Below are 26,745 nucleotides of genomic sequence, written 5' to 3'. Positions count from 1 at the left end.
GCTCTGAATCTGTAGGCATCATTACAATTGAATGTGGGGAGCACACAGAATCGGGCTGTAATACACTGAGTGCTGCACCACAACCCCCACTTTACTGCGGAGCACAGCACTTCTGATGAGTCTCTGGCATCATGTTTTGCTGCCATTTTACAAACTGTATTAAAAAGGAATGACCTCAGGCAACTACAGCCCCTTCCGACCCACGTTACTCAGCTAAAACGTCCCCAGGAGCATAAGCGAATTCTCTGAATACTGCAGATAAATAGGCTTGTGCCTTTGTGCTAATTGCATTTATCTGATTGTGATTTATCCTTTCAGCTATTCGTTTAAATTAACTTTATTTGCAGGTGGGAGGAGGGAGTATCGCCGTCTAGATACTGATTCTTCAGCAGTTTGTCAGGAAATATTTTCAGCCGTTCTAGCCCTATACAATGACAGGGTAACGATGCTTTCCCAGTGACCCTTCACACCAAGCGGCTCCATCGGCGCGCGTGCAAGTTCTTAACACCCCCAGCCCCTCTGAACGCCGTCTCTGACGAGATGACCTCAGGTGGGACGGCCCCAGCCTCGCGACCGCGGTGGGTGAAATGGGGGCGTGTGATCAATGAGGCCGCTCCACCACGGGCACACGCTGCCGGGCGGCCGCCGAACAGCGCTCGCCTGAGGGACGGAGGAAAAGAGCGGGACACGAGAATCCGAGGAGCGCGCGCAGCCGCGAGCTGTAGTCGCCGGGGGCGGGGGCTACATTTCCCAGCAGCCACCGCTCTCCTCCGCCCGGCGTCACGCTGTGTTTATGGGCGAGGCTCCGCCTCGCCGCGCGAGCGGTGTCGTCACGGCGGGCCACCTCCCCCGAGCGGCGGGGCCGCTTAATATTCATGAGGCGCGGGCGGGCGCGGCGCCGGGCTCGCTGGCTGCCCGCCTCCCTCATGGCGCTGGCGACGAGCGGAGAGCGGGGCTGAGGCGGGCGCGCGGCGCGGGGGCAGCGGCGGAACGCTGCACCCTGAGTCCCCCCTCCCCTCCCCCTCCCGGGGCGCGGTGCCTCGTCCCGCTCGGGCCCCCCTCCCCTCTCCGCGCCGGCCGGCCGAGCGGCGCTCCCGGTAGGAGGGCGGCGGCGGCAGCGGCCCCGGCGGCGATGGAGCCCGCGCAGCAGCAACAGCAGCAGCGAGCGAGAGAAGCGGCCGAACGCTCTCCGGGCGGGAAGGGTCCGGCGACGGAGAACGGCGCAGAGGCGGCAGGCGGCCCGCGGAGGAGGCGGGGGGCAGCCGGCGGCTCGGCTCCCCCCGCGGCGCCGGCGGCCCCCGGCGGGGCGGGCGGCGGCTCGCTGCTGCTGCGGCGGGGCCGGCTGAAGAGGAACCTCTCGGCGGCCGCCGCGCCGCTGGGCACCCGCAGCCTGGACAGGAAGGCGCTGCTGCCCAAGCCGCCCCGCCAGCTGCAGCCGCTGCAGCCCCCGGAGCGGGACTGGGTGCGGCGGGACCTGCAGCGGGGCTGTGTGCACGTCTACGAGCGCCACGCTAACCGCTACCTGCGCCCGGTGCTCTGCACCCTGGAGACCACGGCGGCCGAGGTGGCCGCCCGCCTGCAGCAGCCCGGCCCGCGCGGCGGCGGCAGTGGCGGCGTGGTACGGGTGCCGGGCAAGGCGGGCCCGCAGCCCCCGCCGCCCGAGGAGGGCCTCGCCACCGCGACAGCCGAGCCGACGGCCGAAGGGGAGCGGCCCGGGAACCGGCGGGGGACGCGAGGCGCGCCGCCCGCGGGAGGCACGGAGGAGGGCGGCTCGCCGAGCCCCGCGGCTCCGCCGGCCGAGCTGTACCTGGCGGGACCGCCGCTGTCGTGCCCCTCCCTGCTGGGCGAGCTGGGGCCGGCGGGCTCCGACTGCGAGAGCTTCAGCCCCGGCGCCGAGAGCGTCTCCGAACGCCTGGACCCCTACAGCAGCGGCGGCGGCGGCTCGTCGTCCTCGGACGAGCTGGAGGCGGAGCCGGCGCCCTCCGACGGCGCGGAGGCAGGTGCGGGGCCGGGCCGGGGCCGCCCGCCGCCCGGAGAGCCGTGCCCGGGGGCGGGGGGCGGCCGGGAGGCGCCCGCGGGGCCGCCCGCGTTGTTCGTGCAGCTGCACGGGGAGACCAGCCGGCGGCTGGAGGGTCACGAGAAGCCGCTGCGGATCCAGAACGACTACCTCTCGCAGCTGGGCTTCAGGGACCTGTGGCGGGTGCAGGAGGAGGGCATGGACGCCGAGACCGGCTGCCTCATCCGCTTCTACGCTGGTGAGTCGGGACGCGCGGGTCCTCGCGGTTCGGCGCTTTGCTCTGACGTCGTCTCGTAGCGGAGTCGGGGGCGAGGAGGACCGCGGGCGGGGAGAGGGGAGCTGCCGTCCCCGCGGCTCGGCCCCGGGCTTAGGGAGCGGCTGCGCTACGGCCGCCGTGAGGGAGAGATGCGTTCCTGCGAGCTCGGCCCGCTGCTCGCCTCGTGCCGCGGGAGCGGTGGTGGGTTCGGCGAGGTTGCCGTCACGGGCTGTAGGAACAGGCTATCGCAGGCTTCGTCCCGGGGGGAGAGAGATTCCCGAGGCAGCCTCGCCGTACGGCCTTGGGCGCGGGGTTTGGAGGGTGTCGGTGGAAAAGTTAGCTCTCGCGTCGAGGTTATGCAACGGTGCTCTTTTACGGGGGCTTAAAAATATCTCCCGTGCACGGATACCGAGTGGCGTTCAGTCGAGGATCTGGCAGGACGGGGTTAGATAGGGGAAGAGCAGAAATAACTGCTGTGTCCGGGTGATGAGGGTGGGGTTCAGCAGGTGGTGCTGGAGGGAGCGCTGCTCCCTTGCTCCCGGCGGCCGGGAACGCGCGGGCACGTTTTAGGTTGGCCCGTTCTAACAGGATGCATTCTATAGGAAGCAGAATCAGCAGACGTCGGTCAGCCTTAGGCACGCAGCGACGCCTGTTTGCATGTAGCTTTTGTGCGTTAAGTGATGAATTCTACCTGCTCAATGCAGCTGCTTTATTTCGGTGTCACAGCCTATTGGTGAACGTAGCTTGTGTGCTCTGGACTTCCTTATACGAGGCTCTGAAATAGGAATGTAAATCTGTAAGCATACGTGGGATTAAATGAATGCAAATGTGTTATGTAATTCCGTATCCCGGGCAGCGTGCCTCTGTGCTTCAAAAGTGCAGTGTTTCTTTGAAAACTTATCTCTTTGGGGGGATCTGCGATCAACACCTGAAACACCTGTAATCCGGTGCTTGTAGCAGAGTGTTTCCAGCCAAAAGGGTGAAGGAAGCTTTGCTGCTATGTCGTCTGCTGACTTGGTGTAACTATCCTGGCAGCTCCTCCTGACATCCTTATGGCCTTTCATTTTTCTGCTGGGTGATGAAAGGGAGGAAAGGAAGGAGACTTAAAAAGGAATACGCATCACATTAGAGAGTCAATTTTGGCTATGGAGTTACGGTGTTGGAAGCACCTTTTTGATCAAATGATCCTCCAGGAGTACCAGAAGGAATATTTTAGCAGTGGTTTCCTGCTTGCCCTGGAGTTATTGGCTTAGGCAGGCTGCCTTGTCCCAGTCGATAGAGAGCAATCAGCAGCTCTATCCCCCTGCAATTGTAATTTCCTGCAAGTGGTCTCTGTAGGATTTGATGATCCTGGTCTTGTACTGATGTGAAATGGCGTAAACTGAGGCTGGATTCATTGCACCGCTTCTATAAAGAATTCTTTTCCCTAATCCCCTCGGGGTGTGGAGAGAGGAGAATGCAGCGATAACTTCTGGGCTTCTGTGTTTCTGGGGAGAGACGATTCTAAGGCTGGAAGATCTCAGTGCTGAAACAATGCTAAAAATTCCAAACAAAGTAAGGTGATACAGCCAGTGATTTCAGCGGTTACCGTGTAGTGGTGATTTCTCTAGCTGTGGAAGCCGTGAAAATATGCTTTTTGGAAAAAACTAACTAGGAGAGCTGCAGAGGATCAGGGGTTTTACAGCGATGATACAGCTGATGATGTGGCTGTTCATAGACATTCTGCAGTGAAATGTCTGTTCTTTAGACACAGTATTCTGAATTAAAGAGGCTCAGAAAACAAAATGTGACACTGAGAATGTAAAACTGCCTCCTGCGTGCTGTCTTGACTCACTTCAAAATGTGGTTAGCACATATTTTTGTCTCCTCTACTTGTACTCTGAGTGTGCACAATTTCTTCAGTCTCTTGACTGAGCATTGCTGTGCAATAATGCTGTTGCTAAAACAAAGCCCATTACAGATGTAAGCGTCCAACTCTGCCCCCTGTAACATTGATTTGAGCAGAACTGGGCATTAGCGGCTAGCCATGCATGTCAACTTCTCCCTGTGTTGAAATCCATCTCAACAAAAGATACTGTCCTCAAAGTTTGGAGTACTTAATCTCTCTTTAAAAGGATATGGTTAAATAGCTTTCTGCTGAGATACTCCTTTACTGCTTATGGAACTCTATAAGAATCCATAGTGCAATTACAGTCCTGATATTGTAGCTGAGAGACCGATTAGGTCAGACTTACTAAACTATTCCTAAAACCGTAACAGTGGCTGTGATCCAGAAGGCTTCTCAAAAACAAGTTATAGTGTTCCTTATTGCTCTGTAAAAATAATTCTTGTAAAATGAGATTTTTCCCAGTGGCCTTGCCTTCTCTGCAATTTGTGTGCTGAAGGAAAATGGGCTAATACACCAACGTAGCCATTTGAAAAACTGCAGAAGCCCTTATTTGTTATGAGCCCTTAGGTCAGAAGTAAGCGTGGAGTCTTGCTCAGCCCTGTGCTGTGGAGCATCTACATGGCAAGGGACTTGGACTATAAGACCGGCTCAGGACGGTGGATGTTTGAGGCTTTTTTTGCTTTCCTACTGAAAGGTGATGGTGTTTGATTCTCGCGCTTGGCTGTCGTTAAATTGTCTGCTCTCTGATGTGACACAGGGCTTCTGCACCTGATGGTGTCATCAGATGTATCGCTTTCCAGTAGGTGACTGCCTGTGGGCAGAAAACGAAGAAATGCCGGATGTAATTAAGGGTGTTAATTTGGCAACTGGCTGTCAGGTTTTGTTTATGAAGAGAGGTTTGTTGCTCATGTGACCTTTTAAAAAGCTGAGAGCACAAACCAATCCAGCTTTGTCTGAAATTTCATTGCAGAAAATGTTGCTCTGTCCATTGTGAAGGTAAGAGTGGGAGCATGTAGTATGGGTCACCCCTTGTGGCCACTGAGGTCCCATGAAGACTTCCAGGTGTTGCATGCTTAGTGATAGATGAAAACCACAGGCATGGCAGCATTCTGTGAGACATGTATTGAGTTGCTGGCTGTTTGCTGTGTGCATGTCTTAGTGAATAAATCAGCCCAGCTATTAAATGCATCGATAGACTCAATTTAAGATAACTGCATGATGTTTAAGGGGAAAACATGCCATAGACATACCTGCTCCTTAGAGCAGGACAGCAGCTGTGCTGTAAGGAAGAGCTTCTGACTTTGGGGCACTGGCTTTTTTTTTTTTTCCTGAAACCCAACACCTTATTTAACATGAAATCAGTTAGTTCACATTTGGATGGCTTTTCCTATGTTAGTGGTTGTAAAGGCAAGGTCCCGGTGAGTGAACTCTTCTTCAGCTGAAAGAAAAACATCCTCTATGCTGGGCTGCTGTGCCCTTCCATTTTTTTTTTTTTTTTCCTTTCCAGTGTAGTTTGGATGTATATATCTTGTTTACTTTGTAATCATTGTAACCATAATCAATCTCCTGCAAGGGAAGTAATATGGAAAACTTCCCGCTTAAGAGAACGACTTTATTTCAGTGACATCATGTGTTTAAATCCAGGCAATCTTGGCATGGCCAAAGTAGTGAATTTTCTAGTCCTGTTCTGCAGGCTAGTGTTAAATGGCAGCAGTGCTGGTCTTGCTCCACCTGTCCCAGTGCAGCGATAGCCTTTGCTTACGTAAGAGTGCCGGTTGGAATGGGGTCTTCCCAAGGCAGGCAGTTCTGAGAGGCTCTGAGGCTGAGTGCAGATAGCTGCAAGTCCCCCCAGCATTCCACCACTAAACCTTGGTATGTAACACCTGTTAAGTACAGCGGTTCTTGCAGCTCTTACATTCTCTTGTGCTCCTGGCTAGCATCCATAACTTAAGTACGTGTGAAGTACCAACACATGAGTAGCAGTTCTTTATATAAAAGTAACTGCATATAAAAAATATGAAGTTTCTCAACTGAGATGCATCAGGGAGTGCAGCGTTCATCTTTTTTCTTCCTTTTTCTTCTCTTTGTATTCTGCTGCTACCCCTCTCTCCATATCTCACCAGCTATTTCCTTCTTTCTTTCTGCAAATGTGCATAAACATTCCCGTGGTGGTGGCACTGCTGATATACCTAAATGCCTTTGTGCAATTAAAACATCCATCTGTTCTGTTAGAACACTGGCAGGCTGCTATGCAGCTAAAATGGTATGTGGTTCTTGGAAAGATAATGGTACAAAAATAATAATGTTAGTACCTGGCATGTGCTTCTTAACTACGGAGAACTGGTTTGTGGCTTAATAAAGCAATGTGAAGAGAGACGTCTTGGTTATCCAGGTGGTCCTCCAGAAGACAAGGAGGTAAAAAGAATGTCTGAGAAGGTCAGTTTGAAACGTGTACGTCCATGGAATATCACAGAAGAGGAATTCAGAGATGGGAGTGCTACTTGTTACGCTCAGCATTTTAATTTGGTGGGAACCCGTACCTCACCTGCTAACAGCTGTATTTTTTTCAGGGCTTACGGGAGCTTCATATTTGAGTTAAGTATATCTACTTCTAGACAAAAAAAAAAATCCAAAACTAACTTGCAACTTTCTATTTGCCTTGGACAGTAAAAGCGAAGATGCTTGGACTCAGTCTTCAGTGTTTAATCACTTTTCTGCTTGTGGGATGCGGCACACTGGCATTTTGGATAAGATCAAATAAATCTCTGCATGTGTCTGTTTTCAGCTGTTTCCCTTGACTCAGTTTTATTGCTGTGTTTTAGAATGTTTGCTCACGTGGGGATTTCAGCTCTGTGAAGCTGTGTCTGAAATAGCCTGGTAATAACTTTATTCTTTGATTCAGAGTACTGAATATTGTGTTTACCTTTGCTTGGTTGCTATTTTTTTGAGGTCTCTGTGTGTGGATTGAAGTGAAATGGGCTTTGATGCTTGCAGTCAATTGCAGTTTGTGTGGGGAAACCAGCTCAAGTAGAAGGGACAGATGTACTGAAGTCATCTGTGAGCATCACTATCTCGATAGTATAATTCCAGCTCATTTTTTTCCTTCTCAGTGATGCATGAAGGAAGTGCAACCGACCCTTGTAAATGCCTAAAAAGATTTAAACTCACTCAGGAATTAATGCCTTAACTTTTCTTCTAGATGTGGCTTTAACACAGGAATTCTGAAATGCTTGGCTTTTACAAGACATTTAAGAAACTTCACAGGAAGAAAACATCCTCATTTAAAAGTAATCAATAACCACTTGCTTATACTCACGAGTCAGATTAGAAACTAGAGTTGAAATTCCAGCTGCATGGTAATGGCTGAATTGTGTATAGATAGGTGGTAGTTAAGCACTGCAAGTTTTATGTCAGGAAATGTTTATTTGAAAATTGTGTATTTTCTGCTTTACTCGTAAGTCCTTAGTTTTACCCTTTGTGTAATTCTTGCACTTTACATGGCTTTTTTCTGGACAGTTGTGTGAATTACAGCACTACTTTTTTGGAGAGAATAATTTTTGTATTTTCACTATAAAATAACCTATTGACTTGGAGCTTATTTTTCCCAGTTGGACTGCTATTTCTCTGGTTATGCTGTCCTAATACAGATACTGTTTGCCAAAAGTAGCTGGTTCTTGAGTGCTGATTCATGCCTGTTAATCACTGAAGCTGTCTTAGATATTGGAGAATTTTAGACTTAAGTCTTTTTATGATGTATTTTAAGTTGGCACAATTTTCCTTTTTTTTTTTTTTGACTGTTTTGTGATAAAATGTTGCATGCAAAGAATGCACATCACTTGCCTCTTGAAATGCAGCAGCTGTCCTAACAGCATGGAGAGACACGTGTGGGTTGTAAATGGACAGTGCTCCTGTGTCCAGTTGAAATCCCAATGGGGATTTCAGGTAGTCAAAATTAATAGTAAAACCAACATTCTCTGGTGTCTGAGCTGTCACATCCACTTAGTGTTTGCTTTAAAAAAGAAAAGAAAAAGCTTGTCAGCAATCATCATTTGGAGTCTTGTAAGATAGCATGGGTATGATGGCCCCTACCATACTCCCTGCCACTGTCACATAGAGTCACTGGTTTTAGATGGTGGTCACTGGCAGAATAGCTACACAATCTGGATTCTTCTTGCTTCCCTGTTGAGCTAGCTGACCAGGCCTGACCCTTTCAGTCTGATGGCTGAGTCTGTTCCTGTAGGTGTGGTTAAAGTACATGGATGGATGGAAATGCTGTAGAATGTCTTGTGCATTCGTTATGGTTGTTGAACTCCCACTACCCCCTGTTATTTTGGGGGCAAAAATGTTCTTCAGAGAACGTTTTTGTTTAACGGTGACAACTTCTAAATCAAGAAGAAAGACCTCCTGAAGAGTCATTTAATTTCATAGCATAGCATACTGTCTTTGAAGCTTCTCCAGTTGATGGAGAAGTAAAATTTCTTCCAGCTGGCTTTGACTTATTTTCAGCATCCCTTCAAATACTCATTGCCCAATTAACTGTGCGTTCCTTGATCTGACAGTTAAGAACAACTACCTACATACCGATTTAAAATAGTCAGTTTCAGGGGATTTTTCTCTCCAATCTCATCTAGCTTAGTTCTCAGTATAGAAGGAAAATGAAATGAAGCTGTCGAAGAGATGCAGACTCAAACATCCAAGTAGAGTGGAGGAGGCTTTTAAAAGTTTAATGCTTTTTTGTGGACCAAAGGTAAGTTTGGCCCTCTGGACTCGGTAGGCTGCTACTTGCTCTGGGCCTTTTCCAGTGGCAGCGAAACTCTTCCCACCAACTTCATTGGGCACCAAATTGTATTCCTAACTCTCGAAACCCCATAATCGCCACATTAAGCGGTGCCTCTCATCTGCAAGCACTCCAAGTGCTATGCCAGCTTATTTAAATAAAAACAAAACAGTGGGCCTTGTTCCAAGGGAGTAATGAGGAGCTGGAATGCCTTTGAAGTTCAGAAGCTGAGGCTGTAGGTGCAATTTACATAAACCTAATTATGTAATCTGAATGCAGTTTCTCTTCCTGTTTGTTCAATTTATGAATCTTTGTGTCCAAAGAGAAAGAGATAGTAAGACCTGCAATTAAGATAAATAACAGACCACTCCTCTTCTGAATGTGTGCTCTGCTGAGAGGAGAATTTCCAAAGAGTAGAACAAAACGTGTGATTCAGGCACCTTCGGTTGATGAGAATAATACCAAGTCCTTTTCCTTTCAAAAAGCTGCATGCTTCTTTAAACAATAACTATGCCTGGTTCACCCTATTATTTGCTTTAAAATAAATGGTATAGAATACCTTGAAGTCCTTACTAGCAAAGATTTTGCTTTCAGATAAGCCTTAGATAAGCAGCTCCTTAGTTTTAAGGCTGCCTTGAAACCAGTAAGTTTCCAACAGGACAGTGAGCTGATCAGATTGCTGCACAGTGTTGTTTCGTTGTTCTCCAACACTGACTTTTTTTCCTCCTGTCCTATCCTCTCTAACCTTTTAAAGCAGATAATAGGAGCATAGGGCTTTGAGAAGGGTCCTACAAACAGCAAAGATACTGTATGTGCAGTCTGCTTATTGGAAGATAATTGATTGTAAACAACCCCTGCTAGATTTGACCAGTTGCTTTATGATGCTTATCAACTCAAATTGTAAATGATGGAGGAACATATTTTTCCTTTTGCTGTGTATTATGTAGTGGGACAAACAAACCTCTAGGGGATGACAGTCCCAGTGAGCAATCATTTTATTTGTGAAACTGAATTATAATTATCTGAGACAGCCTAATACTGTATGTCATTATTGTCTTTCATACTGTAAAGCTTGCCTGGTATAATAAAACACTTAATGACAGAAGCTGTTCTGAATGAAGCATTGAACTCCTGAAAGAAGGCTGTACTCAAGTTAACAGGTTAGGATCTCTAGTTTCTTCTTATGCTGATGGTACATGGATGTAAGCACAAGGCAGGACAGTTTATGCATTGCAAACAGGATGTTCCTAACTGTAAAGTTAATTGTATGTGTGGGAGATGCATTTTAAGGTTTCAGAGATACCACCAGAAGGCTATTTGAAAGCAATGAAATAAGTAGTTACATGAAAGGTGTTTTTTTTCTTGTTTCAGTCCTAGGGTTGAGGATTTATTGTATGCTGACTTGGTGAAAGTGTGAAACTCATAGTTGGTGGCATGGATTAACGTTTCAAGGTTAAAAGTAGACCAGAGCTTATATCCTTTCAGAGCAAATAGTTAACTTTTTTTTTCCTCCTGGGTGTCATAGCTAATAAAAGAAAGGACTGGCTGAGAATGGGAATCTGAACTCTTTGAAGTGTCCAAACTCTGTGAAGTGGCTGTGGATGTGTCTTATCTTTTTTCCTTTGGTGACATGAAAATCATGTCTCTTGTCTTTGTCAACAGAAATAGAATCTGTTATCTACATCTTTAATGTGAATCAACTGAAAAATAGTGCGATATGCTTCGGACTATTAAATAACAGAAACCGTTTTCATTTCATAACTTCAAGAACAGTGGAATCATCTCTATAAGTACATTCATTCCACTTGAGATTAGACTGTAGCACTGAGGACTGCTTGGTTCGTGTCTCTTTAATCTTCTTAATCAAATGACAACTTTAATTCCTGCTAATACAAGAAAACTACATTACATTATTCTTGCTTTTGATTTGCAGATTCTGTCTTTGGCATGTCTCTTGTAAGAAATACCCTTCAGAATGTTTGTTTTCTGAATCTGAGATAAAAGATCCTAGTTTATTTATCATCTTCTAAACTTTCCTTCATACAGCCTAGAACAAAAATGTGCAGATCAGTATTGCTAGATATCACAGCAGAAAGATTAGGAGGCTTTGTAGTCTGCCCTGGACTAAGTCATATTCCTTCTGTCAGTGCCAAAATAACTGTCCAGAGGAAATGGTCTACTGAAGCCTGAGGTGTATATTATGTCTACTTAATTTGCAATGCCATGTGTGTTGTGTACCTTTATGTAATGCTCCACTGGAATGTGAGCAGTTACAACGCCTCTTGCATCTTCAGTTAGGCATTAAGAGGAGGCATGTTTTGAGTTGCTGGCAGACAGCAAATACTACTTCTGCTGGGGGGGGGAATCCTTTCAGCCTATAATATGCAGCCAGACTTTTCCTGCAGGAAGTTTTGGGACATTCTTGGATGCATTTGTGAACTTGTTGATTTTGTGCAACAAATCCTGTTTTCAGTTCTTGAAGGTTCTAGGATTTTTCTCTGCAGTGCCCACTAATCTGTGTAACAGAATTGTTGTGTGTATGTGTATTAACGGTGTAGGATAAGGGAATGAGGTAGTAAAAAGAAAGAAGCAGAACCTTGGAAGAGTTTAAGGGTTTGGTTTTTTTTTAAGAGGTTTTACTTTATTACAGAAACAAGCACATGAAAAGTTTAAATAAAAATCCTGTGTTATGTGTACGTTCTTTACCCAGCGGTTCGTCTCTTGCAAATGTAGATTTTAGGGGGCCTGCATAATTTTATCAAAGGACTTTTTTAAGAAGAAGAATTTGTAAACTGATGAGGAAAGAAAAAATATCCTGGTCATGCATGGTAAGAATTGTGGCTGACAGTAGAGGAGTTCATAGTCTTAAAATCTTTGAACCTCCAACTGGACATTCTGAATCTTTAATACCAGTCTGACTTGCAAACAGTGGCATGACATTTGGCACTTCAGTAAGGCTTACACTTTTTAGGAATGTGTGCAATGAACATAGAGGACTTAAAGCATTTGGCAGTGCCCTCCTACTTGCTGTCACCAGCTAAGCTAAATATGATCAACAGATCAAGTTAAAAAATATAGTTAGCCATCTGAGCTTTCTGAGTTGTAAAGGGAGGTGCTGCTGGGGAATATGGCCTGAAGCAAGTCTGGTCTCCTCCTGTAACCCTGAGAAAGGATGGGTTCCCAGTAAGCAGATGCTCAGAATTCAGTGTGCAGGTGTTTGTCCAGGAGAGGATTATGTGAATTTACCTGATGCTAAACACAAAAATATCCTCAAGCGTTTATGTAGTCTTCATTCTGTGAGGTTCTTGAGCATGCCACAAAGAACTGGTGTAGATGCCTTTCCAAACATGGTATTAAGTGCCTTTGAGCTCTCTCAGGTACTGTGCATACTGGCAGCCCTTAAGTGGAATTCTTATTGGAGACTCTTCAGTAGTTCATTTGACCGTTGTGTCTTGGCTCTCTATGGGTTATTGCTGGCGCTGTTTTTTTTTTTTTGTTTTGTTTTTTAATATTCAGGTTTTACTTTTGCTGAGCACTTTGTAGCTTGTATCCAAGCTATTTTTTCTAAACGTGTAAGGCACATACTCATATGAAAATCCTTTGAACCTTTCTCTGCAGACATGGCTTTGCAGCAAAATATGTAGATGCTCAGAGATGCTCAGAGGCTAATGTCAAATTCCCTTACCTAGTGTAGATGCTGTCTGTACGAAAATGAATGACATGGTATAAAGTTAATGTCCACTAACCTTTTTGAATCAGGATATTGTTGTGTCTTTCATACTCAGTAGCAGGGAACTGATACTTCGCTATCTCCCTGTTGAAAGATTATGCAAACCTTGTCTTATCATTTGTACATAAATGTCCCGGTTTGACTTGTTGAGCTCTCGTGAGTATTTGCTTCTCAGTCTTGAAGTTACCCTCATCCTTTTGGCACCTCATGTTCAGAGGAATGTATCCCAGTGGGTATTGATTTGCAGTCAAGTATGCATGGCTTTCTTGCTGTGAATGTGAATACTTGTTTGCTTCTTATTCTTGATGGCTCGTGAAAAGCATGGTGGTGTGAGGTGTGGTAGTCACAAGTCTCATTAAGCTGTGTCCGCATGGTACTGGTCTGAGCATTTCAAATCTGTGTGAGTTGGTGGGTGGCTGGCATCTTTGTGGTAAGGTGTGAGGACCGGGTGCTGGTATCAGGAGAGATGTCACACATAACATGCTGAGTTCCTAAGTAATAAGCAAGGTTGGCTGAACTGTAAGAATGAGTATACTGTGCTCTGGGTCAATCTTATCTTTTCCACTTTATGGTATTCTCATCCTATCTGTTTTCCTACATGTGTATCAGAGACAGAGAATGGCTGAGGTTGGAAAGGACTTCTGGAGTTCATCTGCTTCAGTGCTACTGCTATGCAGGGCCACCTAGAGAAGGTTTCTTGGGCCTGTGTCCAGGTGCCTTTTAAATGTCTCCAAGGAGGGAAATCAGCAGCCTCTCTGGACAGCTTGTGCTAGTGCTCCATCGCCTGCATAGTATAGCGGTGTTGCCTGGTGGTCAGAGGAAACATCTTGAGCTCCAGTTTGTGGCTGTTGCCTCCTGTTCTGACTCGGCACTGCTGAGAACGATCTGGTTCCATCTTTCCCTGTTGGTATTGGTACACATCGAGATCCTTTTCTTCTCTGAGCTGAACAATTGCAGGTCTCTCAGCCTTTCCCCTCAGAAGAGATGCTGCAGTCCTTTCATCATCTTGATGACACTTTGAACTCTCTGCAGCGTGTCATGTCTTTCATACTGAGGAGAGAGATTGTTATATGAGGCTATTGAGAGATTTGGTGGGAAGCAGAGCCCTCAATGAGGGAAGCTGCCTTGATTTTTTTTTGTTGTTGTTGTTGTTGTTTCTTGAGACTGCAAGGCGAACTGCAGAGTGGATCCATTCCTGGCTAGTTATAGGGGGATGGAAGGTAGCAAGCACAGGATTGGGGAAGTAGAGGTTTTGACATCTTGCTGCTTGGCTGTAGTTGTTAATGTGTCTCCTTTAATTTTTACTGAAGGAGGTTGAAGCCAAGCAAGGACCTGTTGAATGCTGCATTGTAAATGCATCTAGTTAGAGGTTGAAGATACAGTGGTAAATAATGATGTAGTTTGTCTGGAAATGTCACGAGTTTTGCAGTAAACAAAGCGCAAAGGTGAAACATCGCCATGGTAAGTCTGCACGGCTTGTCAGCAATGCAGTGGTGAGGCTTGTGGTCCCAGCAGGTAGGCAGTGCTCTCACACCACAGCCAGCTCTGCTGGGCGCTGGCAGAGGCGCCGCTGATGTCGCCCTGAGGAAAGGGAGAAGGTTAGGCCGAGTCACTGGGGCTGCGTGTTCCGCACAGGCACTTGGGAAGGAGTTTCTTTCGTATGCTGTCTAATAGATTCAGCCTTTTATTTTATAATATAATTAAATAACCGAGCCTTTGTGAGGCTCCTGAATTCCTTTAATTTAACGGCGGCACAGAAGCTGAATTCAGCGCATTCATGGGCCTGTACTATCTCCCTGACTACTTGCCAGCTCTATTCATGCTGTTCTGAGTGCAGGAAGTTCTCACATTGATTCAGGGGTGGGGGTGGGTGGGTAGAAGGCGTTATGTGCTTGGCTTTTTTTTTTTTTTAACGCAAGGGAAATAGTTATAAGGAAAATTCTTCAGTGATTCCCTGGGACCAATTTACCAACTGTTAATCTGTGAGTAAATAATGGGAACAGTTTATACACTTGGCAGCCCTTGAGAAAGAGCAAAGAATCATGAGAAGTTCACAGTCCGCAGACCCAAGATAGCTGAATACTTTGGTATATTAGGATTTGTCAGAACAGGGATAGAGCAGTGCTTCTGTTAGCACAGGCAATCTCATATGCACTGAAGTACTGGGTCTGATGAGGAAAACTCTACTGTGGCATGTGCTAGCTGTCTGTTTGTATTTAGTCAAGTTAAATAATTCTTTTTCTGTTGGAGTTTCAGTGCTTGTAGCCCCTATGTTCAGGCTGTTTTACAGATGTCTGCTGGTGCTCCCTCAAGGAGGGGATGAGGAACTTTATGTACAGCCTGGTGAAGGGAGCTAGTGGAAGAATGGGTTTCTTTTGGTGCAAGGGAAGGGTAGAATCACAGAATCGCCAAGGTTGGAAAAGACCTCTGAGATTATCCATTCAACCATCCACCTTTCATCATAGTATTTCCCACTAAACCATGTCTCTCAGTGCAGCATCTAAACCTTTCTTGAACACCTGCAGGGACTATGACCCCACCACCTTCTTGGGCAGCTCATTCCAGTGCTTGACCGCTGTCTTGGAGAGGTATTTCCTGATGTCAAACCTGAGACTCCCCAGCGCAACTTGAGGCCATTCCCTCTAGTCCTATTGGTAATTACATGGGAGAAGAGGCTTACCCCCGCCTTGCCACAGCCTCCCTTCAGGCAGTTGTAGAGAGTGAAAAAGTCTCCCCTGAGCTTCCTCAACCCCAGACTGAACAATTGCAGCTTCCTCAACTGCTCCTCGTAATACTTGTGCTCCAGACCCTTTCACTGCTTCATTACCCTTCTTTGGACATGCTCCATTACCTCAGTGTCTTTGTACTGCCTCACTGGGTCTGAGTACAAAGGGATGATCACTTCCCTGCTCCTGCTAGCACCTCTATTTCTGATACAAGCCAGGATGCCATTGGTGGTCTTGGCCATCTGTGCACACTGCTGGCTCATGTTCAGCCAAGCATCGTCCGATACCCCCAGGTCCATTTCTGCTACGTGGTCTTCCAGCCACTCTGCCCCAAGCTTGTAGCACTGCCTGGGGTTGTTGTGGCCAAAGTGCAGGAACTGGCATTTTGTCTTGCTGAACTTCATCCTGTTAACCTCAGCCCAGTGATCCAACCTGTCCAGATCAAGGCAGAGATTGAGAGGAAAAGGTGAAACAAAACTTAGAAAGTAATGAAAAAATCAGAGCTAGCAGACAGGAAGAACAAAATGCGGCTTATGTACAGCTTATGCATTCACTTTACTTCCTAGGAGCTGTCCCACATGTCTAATCTGTGGTATCTTATCTTTATAACTAGATACCACCGTGATAGACAATGTTGACATATGTAAAGTGCAAGGTGGAAAGGAAAGTGACTTCTCAGTGAGGGTGTTCTGCTGATGATGCTGACAGGTCTTGGGAAGAATGCAGGTAGGTAAATAAGGCAGATAATCTTCAAGACAGTTGCATTTTCACCAAAACAAGCAGAACTGTGCTAAGACTCTTCCTCAGATCTGATATTTCTTGGCATAGTTCTGTGTCTGGATCTTCTTGCAAATTAGAAAGAAAAGATGTGCAAAGTACACTTTCCTGTGCTGGGGTACAAAATGAGCCAGTGTACCCTTCAAAACAACATCTTAAATTTAGATTGCCTGAAGGCAACCTAATTACTGTTGAAAGATCTCATTTTTATTGGTAAGCTGGCATGCAGAGGGCTCCCTAGCTACAAGGCTTAATTTGCCACTGTGGTGCTTACCTACAGCTTCCTGTTATTCTGAAAACTGGAGTGGGTGCTAGAGCTGTGTTCCTTTCCTTTGTGGTTTCTATAAGGAAAAGCGTTTCTCATAGACTCCAGTATAGTTCTGTTTGTCCATGATGAGTACTTTGCCCTTTTCTCTTTTCATCCTCTGTGCGTTTTAGAGGTCAGTCTGAAATCCTTTTCCTGAGCTGTCATGACTAGACTAGTTTTCTTAAGGTGCTGCAGTTTCTAGAAATACAGTCTATTAAGGACATTGACTTGTGGATTATGGCAAACATCACCATGTGCAACTGTGGAAAGTGTTGCTAACTGCTTGGGTTGTTCAAGTTAAAACAAGGAAAGAAGGAGAGTGAAATAGCTGCTCTTCATTGCTTTTTTCCCCCCTTTAGTTTAAAACAGGGTTTTCATTTCTTTTTATTAGAGGTAATGGTGCTGAATATCTGCAGCTTTTCTTTTAAAAATTTACCATTTTAAGTTATAAAAGTACTGTGACTGCTTTGCTCTTTACGTGCAGGCAAGCTGAAGGTTGTATATGTATTTATACACAATTGTATACATGTACTTATAACTCTTCAGAATTTAGAAGTTTTTTACTTATTTTGTGAACTCTATTTCATAACAAGGCTTAAAAATACGTAGGAATACACATTTTCTTCAAGGTTCGTCTTTTGAAATTTTTGTAGCAACTTGTAGAAGTCTCTAATTAAACAAAGATAAATAGCATCAGCTATTCTACCTGTTCTTGAGTGTTGGAGGAAGGGAGTGTGTCTGTTGAGGGAAGATTTGCACTTTAAATAAAGCTCCCATTATGAGGCAGTTGAAGAAGTGAGTTGGCATCACTTGAAAATGAGAGTAGATAGTGGGTTAGTGTTGAGCATTGGAGAAATAGAGGGGGAAAAAAAGAGAAGCATGAATGCTTTTAAATTAGCTTATTTCTACTCTCATAGCACAAAATATTAAAGGGAAGGTAGGGAAGGTGGGAAGCCTACAATTGTGTTATAAGGAAGTAGAGAACTGGACTTCACTGGAAAGCTAGTTCTCTTCCTTTTTCTGTTATGGCGTGTCATGGTGAGTTAATGACTGCTATCACAAAGTAAGATGTTAGAACTCTTCAAGCTATACTGTTGTTCCTCCTAGCTGTAAGACTTGACTTGATGGATGCTCAAGATACTCAAGGGTCTCCTGTAATGCTAAGTCTTTTTGTTTAGCTTCTGATTCATATAAGTGAGTTGAGCATTTGCTGCAAGCTGTTTGATGTGGTCTAACACCCACCTGCAAATTCTAATCTCCATAGGGTTCTGTTGTTCCTCTGCCTTCCTAACCTGGGGTTATGCACTCTTCACACCCTGTGACTGGGAGTCATGATGTGACTGGAGACGTGATGTGTGGCTGAGTTTTGTATAAAAATGTCTTGTTTTTAATGAAGCAGTTGTCTCCTCCCCCCATCAGTGTAGGACTTGCTCTGCTCAGGCATGCACCTTTGTAAGATTAAACTTGTCTGTGTGCGTGTGCTTAACAGAATGTTTTAAGATAGCAATTGATGCTGTAGCCATCACGTGAATGGAAAATATTTCTGCAAATGTGTCTGTGTATCTAGATACTTAAGTGGATAAAATTAGGCTTTGGAATTTCCCTCTTAGCCTGTTTAACTTAGAAAACTCTTGGACATACTTTATTATGGTGATAATGGTTATCTGCCATTGTTTTACTTTTAATGTCAGTGTTGTGCTGTCCTTTGCAAGAGTGTAATGTGCAGGCCTTTATGCAGTTGGTTTGCAGCAAATCAGGAGGGTCAGCTGGAGAATATCCTCTTATGTTCCAGCATCTGGTAAGCCTCCTTCATTTCTTCCATTTTTGTGCACGTCTGACGACTTGTGTGGCATTGTTCTTGAAAAAGTTTTAGTACTAAAAACCTCATTGGAAAGCACAGTATTACTAGCATATATTCCTTTAACTTGGTCTTCAGCATTTGTATCCTTTGAGTATGGTAGATGCTCATTCAGCTGTGACTAACTTATCCTAGGATTATTGAGTATAGGATAAAATTTAACTCTCGAATCTTCTTGCTACTACAGTACCGTTTCTTACTTTTGGTTTACTTATTTGTTTAGAGAAAAGTTTAGGTACCTCTAAAGGGTGCACCATATTGTCTGCTTTCGCTTGTATTTTAAAAGTAAATTGAAGTTAGGAACTACGTAGGAAAGCAGGCAGAAGTTGTGGCTTCTGGTCCTTTCCCCCACATATTGCTGAAAATTGTGTTTTAGGGCACATGCTTCTTCCCGTGGTTCTGACCTCAAAACTGTAGTGGGGAACTAGTGTTTTCTGGGGCTGCCTGTGAAAGAGGCAACGTGATGGTTTGAGAGAGCAGTTGCAGCCACAAATGAGATGGTGTTGGTAAAGCATGACTCAATGAACAAGGAATCTCTAGGCTATGTGCACTGATCAGCTTTGCTGCAGATACAAGCATTGAAATCCTTTGTCCCAAGAGCCCTTGAGTGTAAGGTTCATTCTGTATAGAAGCTCCTTACCCAATCTGAATGCGATGTGTCGTTCTGTTGCATACAAGGATTCCTGCCAGCTGCAGGATTACTGACAGAAAGCTGACTTCGTGCCATGGATGGTAGGGATACATACAGTAGAAGCAGGTTGGTGTTCAGCTGGCTTTCCCTTTGCAAGCAGTGTTTGCACAAAGGTCCTTTCCTCACATTCGCTGCTGCCTCTGCTTGCAGCCTCCTGGGTTTTTCCGTAGTACGAGCAATAACCTTGAGGTTTTGTTTCCTTTGGGAGCCCTGTCCTGGAAGCTGGGGATGTGAATGCTGGTGATGTGGAGACCTACTTTGTTTTTTTTCCCCAGGCAGCTGTCTGAGAGCTTCTTGGTTTCTGCAGCGTGTTGCTGGGCAACACTGTGAGCAAGAGCTTTCACCTCTTCTCTGAGGAACCTTCTGATAGAAGGGTTGGGTGCTCCCCTATGTTTGTCTGAAGCAGTTGGTATCCTTCCATTCTATCCAGCCTCTGTCTGGAGCTGTGTTTATGTTGTATTGACACAGGTGTTCGAGGTGGCCCTGATGTTGGTACTTCTAATGGCTTGCAATAGCAGACAGCTAGATTAAATTATCTGAAACTTCAGAGGCTGCTAATCACTTGTTTTCATAAAGTTGAGCCTCCTGTTAGCTCTAAGCCAGCGTGCGATTAGTTACAAGAACTCAGTGGAGCCCTTTTCCTGAGGCTTTTAATTTGCCAAGGAATCCAGCTGTTGCTTGAAGGGCTCTACTCTTCCTTTCCCTTCACCTCTGCCTGCAAAATAAAAGTTTAGTTTTGTGAAATTGCAGATTCTAAATGCAGAATTCAGGTACTACAGATTTCTAAAAATGGAGGGGACTGAGGGCGGTAAGGCAGGAGTCAGTCCAGCACCCTAATACAAGGGAAAGAAAATAAGTCTTGTTATAATATCTTTATCTTAAAGCTTTATTTTGCCAAGCTTTCATAACAGGCTGGTCCTGATAAAGTATGTTGTTCTAATTTTTGTACACTTTAAACCTTAATCAGACTTCAGAGTGTTGCTTTCAAGCTCAGAGGCAATTATCTAGATTACTGAGATTAAATATTTGTGATGGTTGGATTTTTTACCACAGCCTTTTTTTGGCTGTGTGTGTTTTCAACTGCAGAAGGAGAAAAAAAAAAAAAAGCAGTAATAGGCAACTGCATTCCCACTGTAGTGGTTTTGGGGCAGTTTTGGGGGGAGGGAGAGTGAAAAGTAGGCTGAAAGCAAATACAGAACTCCTGGCAGGGGAGCAGTGCAGTTGCTCACCCACTGCTTTGCCTTCTTGATTGCTGTATTGCCTGTTTAAAAATTACTCTTTTTTGATTAAGTGGAAGAACAGATTGTCTTTTTTTCTTTAAATGGAGCTTTTTTTTTTTTTTTTTTTTTTTCTTCCCATCAAGAAAAGGATTCTTGATTATTTTGCTTTTTAATTGTTTGTGAGGAGCTTTTATACAGTGTGCTGGACCGCAGCTCTCAAAGGCCCTGGGGAACCCGTCAGTGTTTGCACAGCTTCAGGGAAATGTGACCTGCCAGTGCCAAAGGGCTGCTCTGTGCTGAATGGGAACAAAATCTGTTTCCTTTCAAGGGGGTTCTGTACTGAGGACAGTGCTGTTGCACTTCTAGAAAAGTTCGTGGAGAAGAAGCTTTCCTAAAGCCTGGTTTGGGGTGGGGCTTTGTTTCACTCTTCTGGATGTATATCCATCCAAAGAAAAGACTTTGTCTTGTACTTATTAGATTGCTTTGCAGGGTTAAGTAAAATGTATGTGCTATCTGGCTTGAAGAATCATGTTTGTTGCATTCTTTCAGCCCACAAAAACACATAGGAGTGGGGTAAACCTTCTGAAAGAAGAGTCTTGTTTTGACTGCAGCTATCAGTGCTATTGGTGTTTGCTGTGGTGGTGACAAATGTGTGCTCTATTGGCATAGTCTTTTCCACCCCACTGATAGGGGAACTAATAGTCTTTTTTTTTTTCCCAAGCTTGGCTGGTCTTTATCATGATACCACAATGTTGTATCGAGGAATCTGTTTGGCTTTTTTCCTTCTTTTTCCCTCATCCCCAATCTTCAGTGACAGTAACAAGACCTTGCATTGGAGTCCCCTAGCAGTGCTGCCTGGTGCTGCTGTTGGTGCAGCTGGTCATGCATGCACGCATGGGCCAGGTGCTGCTCCCTGGGGGCATGCCTCTGTAATGCTGCCTTCTGTAGGCTCTTGAATGGAGGACTGCGCTCAAGCCTTGGAGGACTGGAAATCTTATATTCTGTTGTCCATAAACACTGAGCCTGAAAGGCATGTTTTTAGGGACTCAGGTGTGTGGCATTCAGCAGGCAGTGCTTTCCATTGTCTCCCTTTTGTAACATTCGTACTTGAAGGCTACGGAGAGATCCATAAGTAAGGCCAAGGGATGTCAGTACCATTAACTGTGCCCACAGACATCTTCTGCATAACTGAGCAAGGATTAGTGCTGCCTCTGCATGTGCATTTTGTTATTAAAAATGTTCTGTGTGTAGTGCCTGCTGTGCTGGGATTGCAAATGCACTGGTGGTAGTAATGTGCATCTTGTTCTTAAAATATCTTATTTTTGCAGTATCTTAACTTAGAAGTTTGCCTGTATTTCTAACAGTTGCTGAATTCTCACAGGCTTCTAACTTGAGCCTTCTTAAAAATAAATGTGTAAATATTTACATGATACCTTTTTAAGTGAGTGTCCTCCTACATCTCCTGCAGCATACCATCCAATCCACATATTGCATCCTATAGTTAGTTATCATCGAACCTGTGCTGTTAATCTCTATTAATTATGGAAACGTGACTTTAGCTCTGCTAGAGTGGAAGCTTTCATCTCCAGGCTCTTTCAGCTTTGACTTTACTGTTCAGATGCTGAAAAAAAATGAGTTGCTGCAGTTCTGTGGTTAGCTACAGCAAAGGCGGAGAGTGACAAAGCTGATCACAGTGCCTTTGCTGTGTGAAGTTTGAGGTAACTGTGTTGCAGTGTTTGCACGGGAGTCGTGTAATACGTCTAAAGGCTGTACGTGGATGCACATGAAGAGCTTCCTCTCTAAAATGAAGGGAACTGCGTGTATGTGATGAGTAAAATGAATGTGCTATGCTTAACTCTCTTTGAGGAGAGGAGATAAATCTGTCTTTCTCCTACGTACTGCTGACACATTGCTGTGTGTCCACTTAGCATTCTGAAACATATTTAACACTGTAGAAGACTTTCTTACTGCTGTGCAGTCCAGTACAGTGTGTGTTATAGCTAAAGTCTTTCCAGAAATCTTAAAGAACAATGAAAAATGTACTGGTGTGGAGGAATTTAAGAAGACCACTCTTAGCACAAAAGTTGAAGGTTAAGCCTGGGTGCCCTTTCTTGCATAATTTTTGAAGACTTAAGCTCCAGGCATAAACAAAACAATCCATCCTACTCATCTCCAAAGTAGAACCGTTGGTGCAGATTAGAGAATTGCTGTAGGGTAATTTGCAAAGTAATGGTACTCTCATGTTGACATGGGTGTTATCTGGATCCAGAGTTTGGTAGAGGATGCTGTAAGGTAGTAGAAATTAATATGTTACTAGGTTGATTAAAATTAAGCATTTTACACTGCTGTTGGTGCCTTATTTCTTTCTTTGTTTCTCTACTCTTCAAGTGGACATAGTATCTTGAGGAACTCCTTTTGCTTTGTTGTTTTTTTCTTCTCAGAAAGTCTCAGGGAAGGGGAGAAAAAGTTCTTCTGACCTGCCTTACCCAAAAAGAAAGCAAAGCATGAGATATATTCCTGCACAGCAATTTTCTAAGTCATTTCTGTTAAATCTTTTAGAGTTCTCTATTTCAGCCAGGATAAACTTGTTTCCCTCTGTATCTGCACGGTGTACCATACCATGCAACTTCTAGGATGTTATCTGTGGCTCTCCAGAATAAACATAAGGTTGACTTGTATGGCTTTGCAAGATCTGGCTTGGAAAAGATGCAGCTTTTCTAATATATAGTTTGGGTGATATTTGTCATTTATGATTTGTGGTGGTGTTTTTGTTTTCCTTGGATTTAAACAACCTTATCTTAGTACTATCTGACTGAAAATTATCTAAATCTCATCATCTTGTGTGAACTCACTGTTTATGAAGTGGTGCTGCAGTATAAAAATAATAATGTAAGTCCTTTTGCAGCAGTTCTGTTGGCATGTAGAAGGAGGGAGGGTGTCACACTGTGCCTTTGTCCTCTTTCATCTCCATTGTAAGCTCATTTGGGAAGGCTAAGATAGTATCAGTTAAAGTGTTCATTTATAGTAGGATGATACACAGGTATGCTAACCCCTGTAGATGTATTGCACATAGTTCTGGTCCTGGTTCATCTTCCTTGAATGTGTGTGACTATCAGAGGAGAGGAGCACTACAGGTATTTAAGGAATATAAAAGTTGGGGTGGGAGTCACTTTAGATGCTGGCGTAATGGAGGTCAAGGAGAAGTTGATTTAAATCTAAACATCTGGTGTTGAACGTGAGCTAAAACTCAGTGTTTTCACTCCCTTTAATACAGTGTAGTTTGAGTCGTCTCTGAACTGAAATGTAAGCAATAAATGTGATTAGTCTCTAACATAAGTGAACACTTTGTTAGGAAAATGCCTGTCTCAAAGTTTCTCAGCCTCTTGTAGAGAGGTTCTTCAGAATTAGGCTGCCTTGGAGACAAATGGGCACGGAGGAAAAGCAGATGTAAATTTGAGCATGCTGTACTGTCTAGGAGATGATGGCATCCTATCTCAATGTTGCGGTGTTTCCTAGCACTTAAGATCCATTTAAGAACATGGATTTTGAGTTTTTTTTTTCTACTGAGAGAGAGAAAAATCTGATATTACTTTGCTGTCACTGGGTTTAAATTTTACCCTGTGAAATACAGTCTGATTATCAGGCAGATATTTGCCAACAGTTTCTTGAAGAAAAGACTTTTCCTTGGAGGAGGCCGCATTTTCTATTCCTTGGTAGGGAATGTATCCTGACTTGGTGCTGGTGCTAGGGGGCAGTTGTGTAGGGGATAAGGGATATTTTTCTTTTTTAAAACTATAGATTTCAGTGGTTACAGGGGCAGAGAATGGGAGGATTGTCTGGAAGGGACCTCGTAAGGTCTCTAGTCCAATCTACTGCTCAAAGCCTCTATTGATGGGTCTTGAACTCCAGTGTTTCATGGTCACCACATCCATGGTTGCTGTTGATTGCTATAAGCCCAGTTGGCTCTTCTTTGGTGAGCAGCAGATCCAGCTGGTAAATGATGTGTGTACTGAAGCTTCCCTGAAATGATTGCATCTGGGAAGTTGAATTTTGTATCTGAGTTCTTTTTGCTTAATGTTTCTGGTGTCCTTTTTTTTTTTTTTTTTTTTTTTTTTTTTTTTTGAAACAAACAAAGCAAACAAGCAAAAAAACCCCAAAACATTGAAAGCACTTGAATACCAGATTGCTTTAAAAGTATTTCCGCTCTAACTTCTAGCTACTGTCATAGATCTACTACATACACTCAGTAGCTTGCTTTTATTTCTTCTTGCCTTTCCTACGGGAAGTAATTGGTGACTAATTTCACATTTTGCTTACTCCCCTTTTCCCTCTACTCCAGTGTAGTTTGTTGCTTGTATAACAGTGCTTTGTCTTTTGTTTTTTAAACCCATTCATCTTGATTAGCTTGAAGACTTTGTTCTTTATTTTCATTTTGATTAGTTGAGGGAGGAGGAAGGCAGTGTACAAAGCGTCTTAACAGGGGAGTGTTGCAGGGACAAAAAAAACCTTCCTGCTACTGCACCGGTATCAATAGCATGACTTTGGTCTCTTGTACAGTGTTTAAGACCATTAAACTAAAACGTGCCAGAGCTGTTGTAGGAGAATGAACCTGGTTAACTTTCTGAAAAACAGTAGTAGGGGGGTGAAAGTGTATTTTAAAAGAAGTTTGTGTGTATTTAGTTTGTGTATATATACAGCTGTGAAGGAACAAAAAGACAGGTATAGAACTAAGATGTTAAAACCAGGTAAGTTTAGTTGTCCTAGTAATGCTTAGGTATCAATGAACGGAAAGTCTTCAGTTGCTGCCCCTTTTATGAGGGGTGAATTGATAGGTAAAGAGGAACTAGGGTTCCCTACGCATTAGATTTACAGTGCCCCCACTGAACCAAGAGTTCTGTTCTTTAGGAGAAGGTGTTTAATTGCGTAAATACTTCTATAGATATCTATTTAATATGGCTTAAATAATGATTTGTCTAGTGTTTTTAACCCTTTTTTTCATATATCTAGATGCCCTTGATCTGTAGAGGATAATAGATTTGGTGACATAGACAAATACCTTGTCTACTTATATACAGAGTCATTTCCCTTATGGTCAGAGGTGAAGGTCTAGCTGTCTCAGGCTGATGAAGAGCATGGAGTTAGCTCAGAGGAAATGCAGCAGTGATGTACCAGAGTATTTAGGTAGTGAGTGGCAGCAAACTGCTTTAGCAAAGGTGGAAGTGCTTCTTAAACTCAGTTTCACTTTCCCTTCTATGTCCTTTGTCCTGTGTATTAGCGCTGAACTTCTGTGCTTGTTTCAGTAAGAATAAGATGACTTTTTTTTGCCCTTCCTTGCTGGTCTCAAAGCCCTTGTGCAGCATGAGTCTTGTACTCAAAGGAGTTAAAATAATCTAAAAGACTTAAAAGAATCTCTGGATAGTTACAGTTTTGCCTAGCAAATACTAGCAAAACTAGTATCCTTCTCTAATGAGGCTCTTGAATTGTTGTTCCAAGATGGAATGAAGTGAAATATATTCTGCTGTCTTGTTTCTTGGTTCATTTGGTGCTAAAAAGGTTATCCTTTGTTATCAGTGTGATAGGACAGATGCATCCTTGAGGCCAGCAGTTCAAGTGTGGACTTGAAAATGTTTCCAACTAGATTCTAAATTTCTGCTCGGGTGATTTTAAGGAGGAGGAAACTAGTTGATATGAGCTAAAGGGATGAGCTTACTGTATAGAGGCTGGAGTTGGAAGTAAATTGTTGTCATCAAACACTGTATAGAATCCCTGCTTGGTGAAAGCAGATGGATGTGATCTCTTAGATTTGAGAAAGCAGCCTTACTTCTCAGCCGACTCCTCACAGATGAGTTGTGTGTATGTGGAAGCTGGCTGAATGTAATGCAGAAATAACTGGAGGCAGAATTGGGGAGACTGTTTTGAGACTCTTCCAAGAAGGGAAAACAAAAGAACTGTTTCTGGAGCTGAGGAAATGCAGGATGCGTGGTGAAAAGAACTGAGGTATGAGGTATCCTTAAAGGCCTAAGTAGTACTGATTTATGGTGGGGCTCCTATCCTGGGTTGTACTTGTAGTACTCTCAAATCTCAAAAAGAACACTCTTAGCTTGGATGTGAGGGCTGCATGTAAAAGAAAAATCTCTGAGTTACTAATGTTTGTATTGGTGATTAAGAGATGAAGTCTCCTATGAATTAGAAGTTGAGATTCATTACCATTTCTGCATGAAAATGTGTTTTTCTTTCTAAGTTGCTCTGTATGTGTTTGTGCAAAATTTCAAGCTGTTTTAAGCAAAACTGTCTAGGTTAGTAGAGTGATTTGGTATTTTTAGACTTTGGGGTTGTATCTTTGGAATAAATTAACTATTCCAGAGTTGAACAGCTGTCCCAAAAAGATTTGAAATTAGTTCATGGAACACTGGAAAACCTTGCACAGGCATTTGGGTTTCGGTCTGTTTTTGCCGCAGGAATTTGCAGCTGAGCTGCAGGGTTTGTTTTCCAGCACAC

At 44.2% G+C, this 26,745-nt stretch overlaps 1 protein-coding gene across 1 annotated transcript in view; it reads left to right on the top strand.

Moving 5' to 3' along the window:
* Positions 1-1,132: 1,132 nt before the first annotated feature.
* The window catches only part of PHLPP1 (PH domain and leucine rich repeat protein phosphatase 1), a 131,251-nt gene continuing 105,638 nt past the window's right edge, over positions 1,133-26,745 (top strand). The window contains exon 1 of the mRNA XM_042868708.1: positions 1,133-2,255. Coding sequence (XP_042724642.1) covers positions 1,133-2,255 — 1,123 coding nt within the window. The remainder of the gene's footprint in view (positions 2,256-26,745) is intronic.

The sequence above is a fragment of the Lagopus leucura genome, unplaced genomic scaffold, assembly GCF_019238085.1.
Source record: "Lagopus leucura isolate 7727_CA_CO unplaced genomic scaffold, USGS_WTPT01 Super-Scaffold_100002, whole genome shotgun sequence".
In the NCBI taxonomy this organism is placed as follows: domain Eukaryota; kingdom Metazoa; phylum Chordata; class Aves; order Galliformes; family Phasianidae; genus Lagopus; species Lagopus leucura.
Note: the sequence above shows the minus strand (reverse complement) of the source record. Positions and strands in the feature narration are given on the sequence as shown.